This window comes from Aristolochia californica, unplaced genomic scaffold, assembly GCF_029961685.1.
Source record: "Aristolochia californica isolate CCGP_79_NKW_82.1479 unplaced genomic scaffold, dmAriCali1.0.hap1 SCAF_2, whole genome shotgun sequence".
In the NCBI taxonomy this organism is placed as follows: domain Eukaryota; kingdom Viridiplantae; phylum Streptophyta; class Magnoliopsida; order Piperales; family Aristolochiaceae; genus Aristolochia; species Aristolochia californica.
The window spans coordinates 8,901,528-8,921,505 of record NW_027181881.1 but is presented as its reverse complement, the minus strand read 5'-3'; the positions used below and the strand labels follow the sequence as shown (position 1 = coordinate 8,921,505).

Sequence of the window (19,978 nt, the reverse complement as noted above, 5' to 3'; positions counted from 1 at the left end):
AACATCCAAAATTTCAAAAAAGGCATCCCAATGACGCCACAGAGGAGTAGAGGCATTCTGGCACCAACTGATCACCACCTTTGAGTCTCCCTCGATCAGGACAGGTCCGGAGCAATGATCGCGAAAAACACGAAGCCCATTGAGAAGGCTTTGAAGTTCAGCCGTCGTGGCGTCTGCAATACCAAGCAGCCCGGAGAAAGAGACGATCTGGTTCTCAAGAGAATCACGGATCACGCCACCAAAACCAGCTAAGCCAAGGTTACCAAGAGAAGAACCGTCAAAATTCAGCTTAAGGACTCCAGTAGGAGGTGGGGTCCTTTCGCAGATGACAGGAGGCTTCGAGGAGAAGTGAAGCTGGGCTAGGCTTCTCCAATTATTCTTGATGGATGATCCAGAGAAAGGGGAGAAGGCCTTTCTAGAGTGAAGCCAAGTTGCAATATTGCCTAAGATGGTTTCAATGATTCTATCCTGAGTGCTGACTTTGACATTGAATCTTCGTTGATTTCGCTCCAACCAAAGTCCCCAGGAGATGAATGCGGATAAAGCAGAGATCATCAATTTCCCAAGACCGGGGATAGGGGTCCCAGCGAGCATATGACAGGTGGTTGTCAAGTTCTCAAGGAAGTAGAGTTGGAGCCCAATTTTGCTAAAAATCGACGACCAAATCCCCCAAGAGAAAGGGCACAAAAGAAGCAGGTGGCTAACAGTTTCTTCCTTTGCATGGCAGAAAGGGCAAATGGAGTCAACTCCTAGTTGGCCGCGAATTCTGAGGTTGTTAGCAGAGAGAATCTTATTACGGCAAGCACTCCACATGAAGAAATCTATTTTTGGGAGGGCACTAAGACGCCATGTGAATTCTATTGCATGCTTGGGGCCCCAAGTGATCTCTCCTCGCATAGCAAGATAAACAGAGGAGACAGAGAAAGAGCCACTTTTATCTGGCCACCAGCTTAATTTTTCTGATTTGTTAGCTTGGATTCTAGTTGGCTGTAGAGCGTCCAACAGTCGACTGGCTTCAAGAAATTCTGACTCAAATAGGCCACGGCTAGGCTGAATGTTCCATCCCTCATTATCAGCGACTTCAGCAATGGTACTATTCCTCAATCTCGAAATTCTGAAGAGGCTCGGAAAAGTGTTCTAAAGAGGCATATCACCCAACCACCAATCTTCCTAGAATCGGACTGCCGCGGAGAAAGTAGGAGTTAAGAGATAGAGCAACCGCCATATAGGAGATAAATTCCTTCTGTTTCCCCCATCTGTCCACCAACTTTGAGGAGATGCCGAGCTTTGAAAGCACCAAATTTTTTCAGAGGTTTGGAGCAGATGAATTGAGTCTCCAAATCCATTTAAGAAGCAAGGCCTGATTCATGTCTTTGGAGAGCTGGATTCTGAGATCTCCAAAATTCTTCAAGAGGCAAACTTCCTCCCAGTTGACAAAATGGTACTCGAAGTCAGAGCTGTTCCCTCTCCAAAGGAAATGCTTCTTCATTTTATCAAGCTGCTAACAAACAGAGGCTGGGCAAGGCATGAAGGATAGATAGTGGTTTGGAATGCCAACGATACATGATTTTAAAAGAGTCAACTTTCTTGCCTTGCTAAGCAAACGACCCTTCCATGATGCAAGTCGTAATTCCATCTTCTCTATGATTGGAGTCCAAAGATCTTTGCAAATATGACCAGTGAATAGAGGAAGGCCAAGGTAAGTGCAAGGGGTGGATGAGATTATGCAACCAAGCACCTCCGCCACTTCTGAGAGAGATTTTGGGTTGATATTGAACCCAATCAAAGAAGTTTTCCTCCAATTGACTTTTTGACCTGAGCAGATTTCAAAGAGCCCCAGAATTGCCTTTACTTTTTTTATATTGTCCAATGTTTCTACTCCAAAAATCAAAGTGTCATCCACATTCTTTGGCCGAAACTAGCATGGTAGAAAAGAATTCCGCCACAATGTTGAAGAGAAGAGGGGAAAGAGGATCGCCTTGTCTTAATCCTCTATATCCATTAAAGCAACCACTAACTGTTCCATTTAAGATAAGAGAGTACGAGGCGGAGGACAAGCAACTCTTAATCAACGATCTCCGAAGCCCATCCTACTCATGATGTCATCTAAGAGACTCCAATTTACCCGATCGAAAGCCTTTTCTAAATCCAACTTAAGGATAAAAGTTGGATCCTTTGAGCGAGAAAATTTATCGATCAGCTCGTGCGCCGCCATAGCCGAGTTCAAGATGTTTCTGCCTTTCAAGAAAGCACTCTAGCCATGGCTGATGACAAGGAGGAGAACTGTTTTGAGCCTGTTTGCAAGGAGTCTAGCAATGAAAATCACCGGGGGTCTCAACATTTCTCTTCTTGGGAATTAGTGAGATAAAAGAAGCTCCCATGCTGAGGAAGGAGATGCCAATCATGAAAAAACCTTCAACCATCTTATAAATATCTCCCTTGATAATAGGCCAAGCATGATGATAGAATTCACCGTTAAAACCATCAGGTCCCGGGGCCTGATCACAAGCCATGCCCAATACTGCCTTCTCAATTTCCTTTTGAGAGAAAGGAGCTTCGAGGATAGATGAGGCATAGATGGGAAGCTGCCCAAAATGAAGTTGGTGGACTTTGGGTCGGTTAATAAAATCATCAGTGTATAAACCTGTGAAAAAACTGAGTAGCTCATTAGTAATTTGGATCCTATCCGATGTTACCTCATTATTGATGCATAAAGAGGTAATTCGGTTGGATCTCTTCCTCGTCGATGCGAGGTAGAGCATTCAAGCTCTCTCCTCCTATTCCCCAAATTCGTCCAAGCTCTCTCCCTTGGTAGGCACTTTCCCTCTTCTCCTTCATCCAAGCTCTCTCCCTTGGTGATTGATCTCTTCTCTCTCTCTTCTCCTTTTTCTACTTAGTTTGGTGGAAGTTCTTATCATGAGATCCTAAATTCTACATGGTATCAGAGCAAGGAGTTTAGGATCCCTCTTGATGAAGTATACAAGAAAATATTTATGAAGATCTGTCCAAGAAATTACTCATGAAAGGAGTCCAGCCATGAAGAGATGAAGTCAATTCTGGTTGTTATTTACATATTTTCCTTCTATATACTGTGGTCTTGATTTCTGGATTACATCAAGATAAGATGATCTTTATATGAGAAGTTTTTTTTTTTTTTATAAAAGTGCGTATATTGATAAACAAGAGGAGAAAAATACAAACCTAGCTTTGGGGGCAGACTCTCTTTATATGAGAACTTGTGAAGATTAATCTCTTGTGATTAAGAAGATGTTATAATCTTAATCTTCTAGTAGCTAAATTACAAGTTTGATCAAGATTGATTGCTACTAGTGTTTTATTAAGATTGATGAATTGACGGAAATGATTTGCGATTCAGTTACTTACATGTAACTTTGATCAATTTTCTATGAGTTGGAATTCTAGCACATGTTGCTGTAAGATCTCTCACACTTGGTGCTGTTCATGGGGTCTAATTATTTAGCTGGATGATCAACATATGGTTAAATTCCAGCATCTACTTGCCTCTATTATTTGGCTGCCCTTTCTACTCTCTTGAATTCCAACACTTGGTTATTTGGAAGTTGGATTGTCCCCATGAGTTGAGAGTTATAAGAGACTTGACTTGCTACTAAATATCTCAAAGAAAGAAAATTGTGGTTCTTAAGTGTTTGGCCACGTTTTTGGAGTTTGGATTAAGGCATAAGTTTTTCAATTTATCCTCTTGAGATTTTTTTAAGGATATAAGAGGATTTGATTCATTTCTGGATGATGTCTCCACTTGACATAAGCACAAATTCTTTGATGATTTAGTGCCTGATCTTGTGGAGAAAAATTTATATCTCACTTTGTAAGTGCCTGATTTGGTCCACGGATCCTTCAAAGTTGCATTAATGGATTTTTTTTTTTTTTTGAGATGCCCTTTTCCAATTGATCTTGGTGTGGCTTAAGCATTTATTTTGCTTCAAAATGGAGATTGAACATACAACTAGTAACAGTGACATACTAAAAATTACTACTATCCCCTTGAGGGGCCTCTCCAATTATCTTAGTTGGTCACAATCGGTAGGATGGGTTCTCATTACTCATGACCTTCTCGATCACTTAAACAAACCCTCTCCTTCGATTGATGAAGAAGATTTATCCTACCTCAAGTGGGTTAAAAATGATAATTTGGTTATTAGTTGGCTCATAAATAGCATGGAAGAACATGAAGCTAACAGTGTGGTCCACTTGAAAACAACCAAGGATATTTGGAACACATGTGCTAAGTTATACTCTAACATGGCCTCTTAGCAAAAATTGTTTGATGTCTCCCTGATCCATCTCCTACCTCCCCTATTGATGCTTCAACGGCTATGTACTCCGGTCATAGAGGTACATCATCCTCCAACCAAGGACGTGGCAGAAACTTTAGAGGAGGCCGCACAAAAGGTGGTAGAACAGGTCCTACCCACTCACGCACTGAGCCTCACATATGCACCTACTATGGTGGTTAAAACCACCTTGTGGAAAATTGTTGGAAGCTTCATGGCAAACCCGATTGGGCAAAGGCTAACCCAACCTCCGTTAATGTTGATAAACATGAAGAAAAGGCTGACTCCCAATCCGAAAAAATGAGTCTCATTGCTGAAGACTATGTCGCATTTTAGAAGATGAAGTCTATTATGGAGTCTTCCCTTCCACCTTTACCTACGGCTGCTACCACCATTGCCTCAGGTATGCTTTCTTCCTCTTCTTCCTCTTCCTCCTCTTCATCTTGGATCACAAATTCCAAGGCCTCCGAACATCTGTCAGGTAACAAACACATGCTCCATTCTTTATCTCCATGTCTTCCACAAATTTATTACTATTGCTAATGGTACCCAAACCAAAGTACTTGGCAAGGGCTCATCGTCTATTACATCCTCTATCCCTCTTCAAGATGTCTTATTTGTCCCTCAATTTCTTTTAAACTTACTTTCGGTTAGTCAAATCACAAAACATCTGAATTGCTGTGTCACCTTCTCATCCTCTTCTTGTACATTTTAAAATCTAACCACGAAATGGGTGATTCGTGGAGGCCATGAAAAAGGGGGCTTGTATTACTTCAACCTTCCTCCATTAGCTTTACTATCATCCTCTACATCTAAGGCACAACTTTGGCACAACCGGCTTGGCCATCCATCTACTCCTTCCCTTCGTCATTTACTTCCTTTGTTAAAGTCTTTCTCTACTTTCAATTGTGAGGTTTCTCAATTAAGCAAACACCAAAGGAGTACATATTCTCCTCGACTTAAAACTACAAGCGTTATTCCTTTTTCTTAAGTACACTTTGATGTATGGGGACCCTTGCATGTCTCTAATATTTCTCATGTTAAATACTTTGTTACGTTTCTTGATGATGTTACCCGGGTCATTTGGTTATATCTCTTTAAAGAACGATCTGGAATAATTACTATTTTTAAGACCTTCCATGTTATGGTGTTCACTCAATTTGGGAAAAATTCAAATCCTTAGGTCTGATAATGCTAAATAATACTTGTCTAGTGAGTTTCAATCCTTCTATGAGGGTAATGGTCTTATCCATCAAACATTTTGTGCCTATACCCCTCAACAGAATGGTGTTGCTGAAAGAAAGAATTGTCATCTCCTTGAGGTTGCTCGGGGTCTCCTCTACTCCATGAACGTACCTTTTATTGGCCTCATGCTATACTTACAACCTATTTTCTTATCAATAGATTACCTTCATCTTCCTTTGAAGGTTTTTGGATGTGCATGCTTTGTCCATGTCACATCTACTCAAAAGAGTAAACTTGCACCTCACTCTCTGAAGTGCATTTTCTTGGGGTACTCTCGCACCCAAAAAGGTTATGTCTGTTACAATCCTATCCTTCGAAGGATACATGTGTCTCGGGATGTGACCTTTTTTCAGGACACCTCATTATATTCCTCGACTGGTGCTCCTACAGGTTTGTCATTTCCTCCTACCACTCCTTTGTCTATTTGTACCCTTTAATGTCGATATTACTCAGCCCCCTGAAGCATCGACCGCCACCTCACCTGTGGAGTTTTCGAATCCTCCCGAGGTACGTCCTTCCCCTACTAAGTTTGGTCCAGAATTTGATACTCGGCCTATTGATCTAAGAAAGAAACGCCATTCTCATCCTATATCCAAATTTATGTCTCACCATCGTTTGTTTTCCACTTGTTCTTAGTTCATTGCATTTCTTTTTTCCACTTATATTCCGCAGTACTATCATGAGGCCTTGCAACATCCAGGATGGAAGGCGGCTATGGATGAGGAAATACACGCCTCATATGAGAATCAAACCTGACACTTAGCACTGCATCCGAAAGGTAAAAAACTGGTAGGTTGTAAATGGGTGTTTTCGGTTAAACATAACCCGGATGGGTCCATTGCTCGTCTTAAGGCTTGAGTTGTTGCTAAAAGATACACTTAATGTTATGAAGTGGATTATGAGGAGACCTTCTCTCCCGTTACCAAGTTAAATTCGGTACTATCCTATTATCTCTTGCTGCTACCTCATCATGGCTCGTATATCAACTCGATGTAAAATATGCATTCTTAAATGGTGATATACACGAGAAAATTTATATGGTTCAACCACCTGGTTATGTGGTTGAAGGGGAGTCTGTATGCCCGTTAAAAAAGTCCTTATATGGGCTTAAACAGTTCCCTCGGGCTTGGTTTGATAAATTAAGCCAAGCACTACTACGGTTTGGCTTTCGTCGGTGCTTGGTAGATCATTCGGTATATTTTAAAGATACCTCAAAAGGAAAAATACTATTGGCTGTCTATATTGGTGACATTGTCTTAACTAGCAATCTCTCATTGTTTGGGAAGGCTTCTCCCCTTTGTAATCTACTCGTTTGAGCTCTTGTCTTAATAAAATACAATACCAGTTAAACAAAAAAAAAAAAAAAAAAAAAAAAATTGACTGATATCATTGGACTCTAACAATTTTAGACTTGTATCATGATTCTATTGATCGATTGTTTGCTCCATGTTCTTAATTCCCATGGTACTAGTAAGGGTACAAGTACCCTAATTGTATATTGAAGTTGGTTTGATGGACGAAATTGTCCAATCAATTAATTTCTGTTGAACTTGATACTCAACGAACTGTGAGTTTTACATATTTCTTCTGTGATAATGTTATTGGGATTATCTCTCTCAATGATTGTCTTAGATGGACAGACTAACGGACATATACCCTGAGAGAGAGAGAGAGAGAGAGAGAGAGAGAAGTACCAAACTACCAATTAGAAGATGCACTTTGAGTTTACTTAGTTTTCATAGTTTTATTCGCAAGTATTTTCTTGTGGAATCTTATTTTGTAGGGTGTCAAGAAGAGCAGGGGCATTCTTGTGGTTATTGTCATTATTCCTCTACATACCTGCAATTTCCACACTAACCTTACAAGAAATAACCAAATGCATCATGTTACGGTCCCGGGTCATGGATCGAGTAACACGACGTGGAACTTGAGACTCCAGCACTCAAAATTTAACTCACTTCACATCAAGGGTCTGTATATGAGTATTTCTCCTTGACCAGTGCTCGGCCAGGAGGAAAAATCCTCTTTTGAGGGTCCTACAGAGTTGTTGCTGTGCTAGGTAGAAGACCCCACAACAATGCTGACCTTGCTAGAGCAAGGTGCTCTCTTTTCTTGCTCACGGCAAAGAGGGTTTGGCCCTCTTTTTTGCTGCTCTAGCTAAGAGTGCAATCCTTCTTTCTTAAATAACTTGAAACACGAGTTTGGGATAGATTAATACCTCTTCTTTGATGCTATGATCAGCTCCCACGTTGCACCAGGATTGCTCAAGATTTGAGGATAAAAATCCTCACTTTCTGCTCGGTAAGGGAGGAATTGAGGCCTCTCTTGCTGCTGCCCGAGAAGGAGGACAGACCTCCTCTTTGGGCTCGAAAAAGGGGCAGGAAGCTCATTTTCTTAGTAGGGATGATGGTGGATGAATTTGGGTGAAGATGGATGGCAATGGAGGGTAAAGGATAGATTGGATTTTTGGAGTAATCCTAAACTCGAGATCAAGAGGAGATCTCAACCTGTTTACACTAGGTTATTCTAAAATCTCAAAGCTTCCCTATTTCATTCATTCCTTTCCCGTAAATAGGTCACGTCATGGAGTTTTAGGGTTAGGGTTACAATAATTCCCCATAAAGCCCTTACATATAAAGTAATTAGAAATAACTCTACTTAAAACAATATAAGAAATAAATCCTACTCAAAGTAATATAAGAAATAAATCCTATTGAGTGAGTTGTTGTTACCTCCTTCGTTGTGTGACTCAGTGTGCTATTGAGTCCACACACATTAAAAGACCAAGATACCGGCTATACTTCTAAAACTCACCCCAAGTTGGCGCATTGGTGTATATGAACCCCTTCAGGTCTGTGGATGTGTCATTTATATACTGTTTGTCTCCAAGTGGGAGCAAGCCAGATCCAGAGTCATTGAAATGTATTTTTGGGGATAATCATGGACGAAAAAGGTATGCTTATCATCCTAGTAAAAAAAAAACTGTACACCTCAATGAACGTTTCTTTCAATAAAAACACTCCTTTCTATAGTCCAAATAAAACCACTTCACAATTGCACAATTCTGAGCTTCTGCTCAGACTTTTAGTGACCTTTGATTACAAAATTCCTTATTCTTCTCCATTGCAAGTATATGAAAGAAGACCCATAGAAAGTAGATTCCTAGGGTTTACAGGTGGCAGAGACATGATTGTAATTTTAAATATTGTTCAAGTAATAAATAGGGGAGAGCAGTGTCTAAACCCTAACCCTTTCTTCCAAATCTCACAAGCAAGAACTCAACGTGTGCAGGAAACTTGTGGATCCCACTAACACAAAATTTGACCTAATGCACACAACAAACACTTTTAGTAACAGTAATCAGCAACACATCACCAAAACAGATTGCAAAACAATCATACCCTTAACTGAAATTGACAGCTTGCACAAGCACTTTGCAGACCTAGAGATGTCTGTGCAGGCACAGATCTGGACTCAGACCTGGAAAACACAGGAAGATTACCCTCTAAGGGCATAAAAGCACATAACAGTTGTTCAATTGGAAGCACAAGCCATCAACTAAGCGGTTATGGCATAGAAGAAGGGGAAAAATCTAACCTTTAGTCAATCAACAAAAGAAGAATTGAAGGGGAAAGATCTAACCTTTAGTCAATCAACAAAAGAAAATTTGAAGAAGTCCCTAAGATAGGGACTGCAGGGTTCAAAATAGTGACAGAGGTCAGTAGAAACTACTCCAAGGACCTTAATGCTCTGATAACTTTAGCCAGTCCTCTCCAAACTTCTGATTTCTCTTACCTTGCTGACTAAAACCGTAGGCCACTGTTCTACAAAGTCGAAATTTAGATTTTTTTTTTTGAAAACAGTTCAAGATTATAAAATAATTACCTCGCTCACCTGGCACACTAAGAACCCTAGGCCAAGGGTCTACAGTTCACTTTTTTTTTTTTTTTTAAATGAAGCTGATTTTTATTAAGACAAGTTCAAAAGAGCAATTTACAAAGGAGGGAAACCTTCCCAAACAATGAGAGATTGCTGGGAAGTTCCAAAATTTACCAATTTATCAGCCAAAGAGTTGGCTGATCTAGGAATGAGATTCCAATTACAATAAGTAGAAGATACAATGTCAACAATACTATCAGTGATGGTTTATAGTTCACATTGAAAAATCATCATGGAAATAAGTAATTAAAAAAAGATAATATGATTTCAATAGGGCCAAGGGCAAATTGCTAACCTGTAGATGGCTCATCGAGAATAACAATGGAAGGATTGCCAATCATAGCAATTGCAACAGATAATTTCCTTTTGTTTCCGCCACTAAGAGAATATGATGGTTTATGAGCATGCTTCCATAAGTCAAATTCCATTAGCTTTTCCTCAACAACCTGGTCAGCACATACATCACCATTATTAATGTTTCAACTTGAGCTATAACCATAGGAATAAACCTGGAAAATATATATATTTTTTTTAAATGACCTGGAAAGTATTTAACACTGTCAAACATACAGCAGTCTCCAGTAAATTGAAATAGTTGCATACTCCAGAGTTGTATGAAAGGGCCTAACTATAGATGAATAATGGTTCAGACATGCCATTAGCCTCTAGCTACCTGACAAGGGCTAGAAAGGGAGATGGGGCAGCTAAGATGTTACTTGACCGCTATGTTTTTTGCCCCATGGATTGTCCACTGTGGGATCCTCTATGAGGTGCATCCATGTGATCAATACATGGTCAATCTGGAGTGATCAAGTTAACCACACATAAACTTGCATACACTTGTGAGTGGGTATATATATATATATACAAATAGTGAGAGAGAGAGAGAGAGAATTAAGCATTTATTAGGTGCATCTAGAAAACCATAATGCCACTCTTTGTAAAGTTGCCATATTGAAGAGACAAAGTTGACACTGATGTGCGCCTTACATCCCTAAGCCTCATTTCTGGAACCCCTTTTATTCTTGCATAAAGCTCAAGATGCTCCTGAACTGTCAGAAGTTCTAGTAGGGTATCAAATTGGGGGCAATATCCGATCTGTAAGGAAATGAAACAGAGAGGAAAAAATAAAATTAGCTGGGAAATATTTATACAGCTTTGAACGTTAACCAATGAAATTACAAGAAAGGATCTTTTTTAAAAAAAGTTGAAACTACTTTTAATATGGATTAACTACAAAAGAAATATTTGGCATAGTTTTCATATATTACATGCAGCCGAGCAGCCTTGGGGTGCACACATATATCATTCCCAAATATATATGCAGTTCCATTCGATGGTGTTTCTTCTCCTGAAATACAGCACATAAATTACCATATATGAGGAAAGACTCAAATAAAAAAAAGAGGAGAAAAATTAGCTGTCATATTTCTTTTTGTTTAAATGGCGAATAAAAATAAATCAACATGTTAGAAAATACTTCCAAAGGTATTTTGGTCATTTTAATACTTCAGTGGTTAGTTTTCTTTATGTAATCTTGTTCTGCATGTTAAATTATATCAGTGGTTAAATTTTCATGTACATAGGATATGTAGTTAGGGAGATATAAGAAGATTAATGTTTATTATGAGTATAGGGGCATTTTGGTAATTTGTAACTCAAAACACTTATTTAAGGAGCCTAGGAATTCGTGAACAGTTCCCAAGGACACCATTCAGGCTCTCCAGAAAGCTCTTCCTCTCTTTTGTTCTTTTTTTCTCTCAATTTTCTCCTCTTCCTTCACCCAAATCTTGATTTTTTCATGGTATCAAAACGGTAGATCATTGTTGAGAGCATTCTACTGCAGATTCTTGCCATTTTTTAAGAGAACAACCTATTGGAAGGAGAAAAACTACAGGTTTTTTATGCTGGTTCATCAAAGTTAAGATTTTTTCTCCCTTTCTTTGGTCTTTATGAATTATTGAAGGATTCTCTACACTTTGATTGCTCTAATTGGGTTTTTTGAGATCTGCATCACCCAACGCAATGTTGGATGCCTACGTCATCACCCAATTGATGATGTCAGCCCTAATTGCTCCTACTTTTGCATGATATTGGTTGAAATAGCTGTTAATTACAAGTTATTGGATTGTTGAATTGTGCATATCCTATTTTTGTGCCCTAAACCCTAATTTTATGAGTGGGGCCCACCTTGGTGATAAATCTGAAAATTGTCTGGAAGCTTAAATTGGTTATTGTGTGATCATATATCAGTATTATGGCTGAGACAAGAGAATTTTATACTCCGGCTAGAGGAAATTCTGGGTTTGATGGAAAGGATACAATCATGATTGCTTCGGAAAAGTTGACAAGGTCTAATTATCTTAATTGGGTTAAATCTATCAAAATGTATCTGAAGGGTAGAAAAAAGTTGAAGTTTATCCGAGATGATCTCGAGTGCCTCTAGATGATGATTGGGAGGTAGAGAATAGTTAAGTTATGACCTAAATTGTCAAGAGTATTGATTCTACTTTTAAAAATCAGGTGATGAATTGTGAGACAACAAAGGCTATGTGGCTATCTCTAGAATCTTTATATGCATAGGAGAGAAATCTCTCGAGTTTATGAGCTGTATACAGACTTTTTTTGGGTTAAAAGGAGGAAACCGAATTGTAAAAGAACATTATAGTGTATTTCTTGGCATATGGCAAGAGATCAATGTATATCTTAATGCTTCCAATACTACATCAGCCACTACAGATTCCTCTAGAGGTAGAGGTAGAGGCTGAGGTAGAGAGGACACAAACAAAGATAGAGAATGTGGTGATAGTAAAACAGAAAGGGAGTGTGCTTATTGTGGCAGAAATAATCATTATTCTAACCAATGCTAGGTTAAGTTTGGGAAGCCTGCATGGGCTAATTCTACAACTCCTGATAATGGAAGTGGGAGTATAGATTCTTCTATGCCGATTACACCAGTGCCCCAGATGAGTTGCATCAATAGCCACAATAGATTGCTCAAAACATGGTCCAGATCTTTGTTGTCTCGACTCAGCATTTGTAGCTCATGCTTCCATCCCAATTCTTAGCTCTACCAGTGTTGACTCAAGTATGATAGTTTATCATGTTCACTAGTCACCATCCTGGATTCCTGACTCAAGAGCCTCCAGACACATGTTAGGTATGTTGTCATTGTTTTCCGATTTAAAAGAGTCTTTGTGTGTCAAACATGTTAATCTTGCAGATGGTTCTACCACTCTTGTTCAAGGAGTAGGCAATATTACTCTGGCTTCCTTTTTATTTTTTCGGTTAGAATTTTTTGTTCCCAAGTTTCCTTCAAAATTTGTTGTCAGTTAGTCAGTTAGTCAGTTAGCCAAGTCCATGAGTTGCTCCCTCACATTTTATCCTACTCAATGAGTTTTTTAGAATCTCGCGATGAGGAAGACGATTGGTTCCACTAGTGAGAGAGATGGGTTATACTACCTGGAGAACCATCGGTAGAATAATATTCGAGCGTTACATACCGTAGATTCTTCTTTACAGTGACACTTGCGGCTAGGTCATCTGTCTGTAGCAAAATGACTCAAATCTTTCTAGACCTTCCTTCGAGTTCTTCTTTTCAATGCGAGTCATGTCAAACTAGGCAAGCATCACAGAAGTTCCTTTCCAGTCTCGTCTCATAAAACCGGTCATCAATTTGAGATTGTACACTCAAACGTCTGGGGTCCTTGTCCTATGACTAGTCAGTTTGGTCATAGGTATTTTATTTTCTTTATCAATAATTTTAGTAGGTTACTTAAATTTACCTTCTTTAGGAAAAATCTGAGACCTTTGATGTATTCAAACTTTTCTTTGACGAAATAAAAAATCAGTTCGCTACATAGTTTCGTATCTTGCATATTGATAATGGCCTTGAGTTCATGAGTCATAAATTCCAAGTCTTTTGCAAGAACAGGGAATTCTAGGCTCTCGCTCAGGGAAAATTGGAGCACCATTGCCTAGTTGGGAGTTCTATCGAAGTCTCCAAAAATACAAGAATGGCAACCCCTTGATCCAGGTTACATCAAGATGAATTTTGATGCCAACTCCCTTGGCAACCCTGGTTTGGCTGGCTATGGTGGGACCTTCCATGACTTGGTCGGTACCCAGCTTTTGTCTTATTCCGGTCCTATGAGCATTGCGGACTCCACTACTGCTGAGCTTCTGGCCCTCCTTAGAGGCCTCATCATCTTTTGTGAGCATTTCTCTAGGCCACTCCACAATGAGGGAGACTCCGCGGTGATCTTCAAATGGTTCTCCTCCCCCTCTCCCCCATCATGGCGTCACTGTAATGCTTACTATTCCATTTTGGACATTCTCCCCTTATATTACATGTATTAGGTCCCATGTTCCCTGATCTACAAATTCTATTGCAGACGGTTGTGCTAAGCAGGGGGCCTCCCTCCATGCTCCTCTTGTAAGGAGGAGGCCTGCCTAATCTTGTTTTTGTTTTTGGTTTAATGAATTCATCACTTTTTCAAGAAAAAAAAAACAAAAAAACAGGGAATTATTCATTAGACATTGTGTCTTTACCCCTCAGCAGAATGGCGTCGCTGAACGTAAGAATCGCCATTAATGGAGGTAGCTAGGACAATAATGATTCATATGCATGTGCTTAAGTCTTGTAAGGGTGATGTTGTTCTTACAACCTGTTTCTTGGTTAATAGAATGCCCTTGTATGTGTTAGAAGGAAAATTCCTATGAAGATTCTTTCGCCGTTCGTGCCATTTTTTGTTATTTCTCCTTACGTGTTTGGATGTGTCCACTTTGATCATGTGGTTGGGTCTTCCAGGGATAAATTATCTCCCCGAGCAGTTAAGTGTGTATTTTTAGGATACGATATAGAAGGGGTACAAATGTTTTTGCTTGTCCACTAGAAAAACATTTGTATTTGTTGACGTTACTTTCTTTGGATGTACCATTCTTTTCCTCTCTGTCTTTACCTCCTGATCCTGTTGATGAGCCCGTTGGACTGTCACAAGCCATCACTATCGAAAATAAGTATTAGCACCGACCCTCTCACCGGACCATGACTCTACTTCGTCTCAATATCTTGGAGGTAATGATCTACATCTTCCTATTGTACTCAGAAAGGGTGTCAGGTACGTGGTATCCATTATCTCAGTTTTTGTCTTTTTATTCCTTATTTGACTCCCATAAAAAAATTTATTTCTCCTTTTCTACCTGCACTATCCCTTCTTCAATGCAGGAGGCTTTCTCGTCTCCTCATTGGAATCAAACTATGGATGTTGAAATGGATGCTTTGATAGATCGGGACACTTGGCAATTGTGTGATCTACCATCTGGGGACAAAGTTGTTGGCCGTTGGGTTTAAGTGATGCAAACGGTTTTATTGACCAGTATAAAGCCTGACTAATTGCGAAGGGGTGTACTCAAACCTTTGGTATTGATGTGTTTGAAACTTTTTTTCCTGTTGCTCGTTTGTTGCCTCTATGTATTTTTCTTTCAGTTGCAGTGAATCAAGGGTGGTCCCTATGTCAATTGGACATTAAAAATGCCTTCTTATATGGTGATTTGGAAGAAGAGGTATATATGGAGCAACCTCCAGGATATTTTGCTTGGGGGGAGACCCATAAAGTATGTAGACTTCAGAAGATTTATGGGTTGAAGCAGAGTTCACATGCTTGGTTTGAAAAATTCAGCCAGGTTGTGGTATCTATGGGGTTCTCGAGGAGTCATTGTGATTACTCCTTGTTTGTGATGAAGAGGTCCTCCGGAATCGTGGTGCTTTTGGTTTATGTAGATGACATTATATTTCTGGTATAGAGGATACCAAGTCTCATTTGTCTGCACATTTTCAAACTAAAGACTTGGGATTGTTGAAATACTTTATGGCTATTGAAGTGGCGTTGTGATGACACAACATAAGTATGTCACAGATATGCTTCAAGAGAATGGTTTGATGGGAGCCAAGCCACCTGATACCTCAATGAAATGGGAGTGATGAATTAAATGATACAACACAATATTGGAAGTTAGTGTAAAAGTTAATTTATGCAACAGCTACTAGATCTGACATTTCTTTTGCAGTAAGTGTAGTGAGCCAGTTTATGGAACGTTCACGAAAAGTACACTTAGAAACTGCACAAAGAATTTTGAGGTATTTGAAAGGAGCACTAAGAAAAGGTCTTTTCTTTAGACCTAACAATTATATGAAGATAAAAGTTTTCTCTGATGCAGACTATGTAGGGTCCAAACTAGATAGAAAGTCAACCTCTGGTTATTGTGTCTTCCAAGGAGGAAATTTGATTTATTGGCGAAGTAAAAAGCTGAATACAGGGCAATGGCGCGAGTTGATGTGGGTTAGGTGAGTCTCACGAGAGTTGGGTTTCAACTAGGATGAGCCGATGAACATGTTGTGATAATCAGGCCGCAATCTTTATTTCAAGTAACCCAATTTTCCATGAGAGGACTAAATATATAGAAGTGGATTGCCACTTCATTTGAGATGCAGTGATGAAAAAGGAGGTAGTGATTCCTTTTGTTCGGTTTGGAGATCAGTTGGGAAATGTCTTCACCAAGGTCCTTGGCAAGCGAAAATATATATCATTTTGCAATAAGATAGGACTCCTGGATATATACGCTCCAGCTTGAGGGGGAGTGTTAGAAAATACATCCAAGGGTATTTTGGTCATTTTATCACTTCAATGGTTAATTTTCTTTACGTAATCTTGCTCTGCATGTTAAATTATATCAGTGGTTAAATTTTCTTGTACATAGGATGTGTAGTTAGGGAGATAAGAAGATTAAATGTTTATTAAGTGTATAGGGGTATTTTTGTAATTTGTAACTCAAAATACTTGTTTAAGGAGTCTAAGAATTCGTGCACAATTCCCAAGGACACTGTTCAGGCTCTTCAGAAAGCTCTGCTTCTCTTTTGTCCTTTTTCTCTCAATTTTCTCCTCTTCCTTCATCCAAATCTTGATTTTTACACAACAAATGAAAGATAACCAAAGGACAAACTCCACAAATACAATGTAAAAAAGCTACATCCCACTAGTATCATGAGTTGAAGGTCCCTAGAACTTAGCTAACTACAAAGTGTACAGATCTTATGCAATCAAACCCATTCATACTAAAAGCCTAATAAAAGCTCCCGAGAAGCAAATTAGCCTCCTTCATTATCAACTTGATTTTCAAGTACCATGAACCATGATTATTTTTTCGAAAGGGTGATCATTTCATTAAATAGAGGGAAAGAGGAAAGCCCTCAAACCCCAAGGTCAATGGAATACCCTACTGAAATACAAGAGCATGATACACCAGATTTAGTTAAATCAGCAATGGTGATTAGCTGATATTAGTTACCAGATAACATGGACAAAGTAGTGGTCTTCCCAGCTCCATTAGTTCCTAAAAAGCCAAAACATTCTCCTTCTTGAACTGAGAAAGTTAAAGACTGCACAGCAACTTTTGAAGGGCGATTCTGTCCTCCTGGATATACCTGAAAATTTCACCTAATTATGAATGAATATATTTATAAAATGAAATTATCAGTGCCAAACAGTAACAATTATCCTTGTTTTTCTGTAAAACTTGTATAGTAGAAGAAGTTTACAAGTTGAAGCAGTAAGAAGAGGAGGAAGACTGAAGGAGACATCCAAAAGGATGAAGTGACTAATACAAAGGACAAAAGAAATACAAGAGCCTCAGAGGAAAGAATACAAAAAATAGCACAATGTTTCCATTCAGCTTATTTCAACAGATAGGATACCTCCGGTGACAAATGATGGCACCAAGTTCTCAAACAGCATTCAAATCATATGTAATAAGCATTTTTTTTTTAATGATGAACTTTATTAGTAGAATCCCAGAGAACTGATACAACGAGAGGAGAGACAAAGTCACAACCAATTCAGAAAAAATGAAAATAGTATCAAGATAGTGGCAAAACTGTTTCTTTTCTTCTTTTCTTTAAATGCTGAAAATTTCATTAAAGAGAGGAATTTACAACAACTATTTCAGGGAAGCCATAGCAGGCATAACCCAAAAGAAAAACAAAAGAATCATGGAAAAACAATAAAAAAATGAAAGAAGTAATACAACATCAAATATCTAACAACAAAGTGCCTCTGTAACAAGGGAATCAGCACTAGAATTAGCAGATCTTAAAGTGTTAGCCCAAGAGATTCTTGGAGAACCAGCCAGAGTCTTCAACCTCACCTTGAACTTGCTAAAGTCATATTGGCACATGGGGTCAATTTGCTGATAGAAAGTATTAAGCACCATGGTTTAAAAATCACATCAGTTTCAATAGTGAAAACGAATCACCAGTTTTGTGCAGGGCAAAGCTTAGAGCAGATTTAAGTCCATACTGCTAGGCATTAACAGATCATTCCAGGGAAAATGAAAGTACCTTCCGGAGATTATGCAGGTACAATAAGGCATTATCAGTGGAACCCGAAAGTACCCTATGTCGTTCTGCCCTCACATCAATATCTTCATCAACATCAAAACCAATATCTACTGTAGGTTGATTCAGAAGAGGCTCCAATGTCTCCTTGGGAATATCACCATAGGAAGGTTTAAAACTTGGCCACCTCCCTCTAATTGAAATTGGCCTTAGGCAGTGTGCTGGCATAAGCTCAAGACCAATAGTGAAAACGAAGTAAAGAAGACTCTGTTAAATATTATCAAAAAGTGAAATAGCAGCGTTAGTTCATCTCTGTTAAGTGCAAAAGATAAAAAAACAAAAGGAAAAGAAAATTCTTGTAGGGCAAATATCTATAATCATATAGATTATTTTTACAAAGGCTAGTGGTCTAGTGCAAGCATAATCAAAGCTTTTTCTGTAAACTGTAAGAAATAACGATATTTATATTATTAATGGGTTAGTCCAATAGTGTTAAGAAAAATTACAGTTATTAGTTAGGAAATGACCTCCTAACTTGGCTAGTTATTGTTGGAAGGCATAATTAGGTTTTACTTATTTTTAGGAAATGTTTTCTTCTATAAATTAGATTTCTAGGGTTTATGGACTACAAGACATTGATGTATTTTGAATATTATTTAAATTATAAATAGGAGAGAGGAGTCTGTAAAGCCTAATCTCACCAATGTCTTTTCTTCTTACAAAATTCCAACATTGTATTAGAGCAGGTTGATTAAGATCTGTGAGTTGCTCAAAGTGATGATGAAGCAAAACCCTTTCCGTTTCTCTCTTAGGGTTTCCCTTTCTTGTTCTTTGTTTTAAGTCTATGTCAGTTTTCTCAATGCTTGCAAATCGTTATTATTTCTTCTCATGTTCAGTTCTTCCTACTTTAGTCCTTAGCTTTTGAACTTGTTCTTCAGTCCTTTTCCTATCGCAGTTTGGTTCTCTGTTTACTAGTGCTGTTCTTGCCTTGTCATCGATCAGCACCGGCATCATTATCAAGCAGCTGCTGTATTTAAACAGCTGCTGAGTTTAAGAGGTGAGGCAACAAAAGACCTACAGAAGGAGACAAGAAATCAAACCACACAAACTTACAAAGAGGATGTTTAATTTCAGACTATACCCCTTTCTGCAATAAGTTGGGTAAGTCAAGATTAATGGAAGTAGGAACTTCAGCCAAGGGCAATGAAGGTGGAGGAGGATCTAGTAGGAAGGTAGGAATGAGCTGCTCCACCTCCTTTGCCTTTGTTTGTCAATGATACACTTGTAAAGGTTTCTCCTATTGATTACTAGGCATCTCCATTCAAAGCATCACTAACTGGAGAAGGAAGCGGAACAGCTAGAATACACTCATCATGTGAACCAACTGAGACACTCATGGATGAAAAGAATGTACTTAAAAAAAATGTGATATCTGGAGATATAAACATTTTTTGTGGAGGCAAGATCATAGTTTGCAACCTTGAATATCCCACAAAAACACACTTAATAAACCTAAGAGATAACCTATCAATGACCAAGAATATGAACAAAACACAGACAACTAAGCACTCCTGGGGTAAGAGAAAACAATTCAGATTTTGGTTGAAGAACCTTAAGAGGAACTTGACCAATTAGGACTAAAGACAATATCCGATTAATTCGAAAAAAGCTGTGAGGACTGCATTCCTCCAGAAACTGTTAGGAACCTGCATTTGAAATAAAAATAGGATGGGCAATATCAAGTAAGTGTTTGTTCTTTCTTTCTGCTACCCCATTATGCTGAGGGTATATACATAAGAAGTTTGGTGTAAAATTCTTTTAAAAGTACAAAACTCATCAAATAATTTATTGATAAAATTCAAGTCCATATCTAAACGGAGAATACAAACTGAAACATCAAACCAATTCTCATAATAAAAAAAATTTAATACATCAAGTACCTCAATTGTAGCTTTTATGAGGTAGACCCAAGCAGTTGTAGACTATCATCAACAAAGAAAACAAAATATCTAAACCCAAATATACTAGACAGCCTACAAGGGCCCCATAGATCCAGATATTAAATCAAATAGAACCTTACTTTGTTTAT

At 38.6% G+C, this 19,978-nt stretch overlaps 1 protein-coding gene across 2 annotated transcripts in view; it reads right to left on the bottom strand.

Annotated features, from left to right (window-relative positions):
* LOC137955991 (ABC transporter A family member 1) overlaps nt 1–19,978 on the bottom strand; it is a 104,915-nt gene that overhangs the window by 4,396 nt on the left and 80,541 nt on the right. For both annotated transcript variants that reach the window (XM_068803260.1, XM_068803261.1), the window contains 5 exons: nt 17,893–18,156; nt 16,845–16,980; nt 10,769–10,848; nt 10,488–10,595; nt 9,793–9,943 (listed from right to left, as the gene is read on the bottom strand). In XM_068803260.1, coding sequence (XP_068659361.1) covers nt 9,793–9,943; nt 10,488–10,595; nt 10,769–10,848; nt 16,845–16,980; nt 17,893–18,156 — 739 coding nt within the window. The remainder of the gene's footprint in view (nt 1–9,792; nt 9,944–10,487; nt 10,596–10,768; nt 10,849–16,844; nt 16,981–17,892; nt 18,157–19,978) is intronic.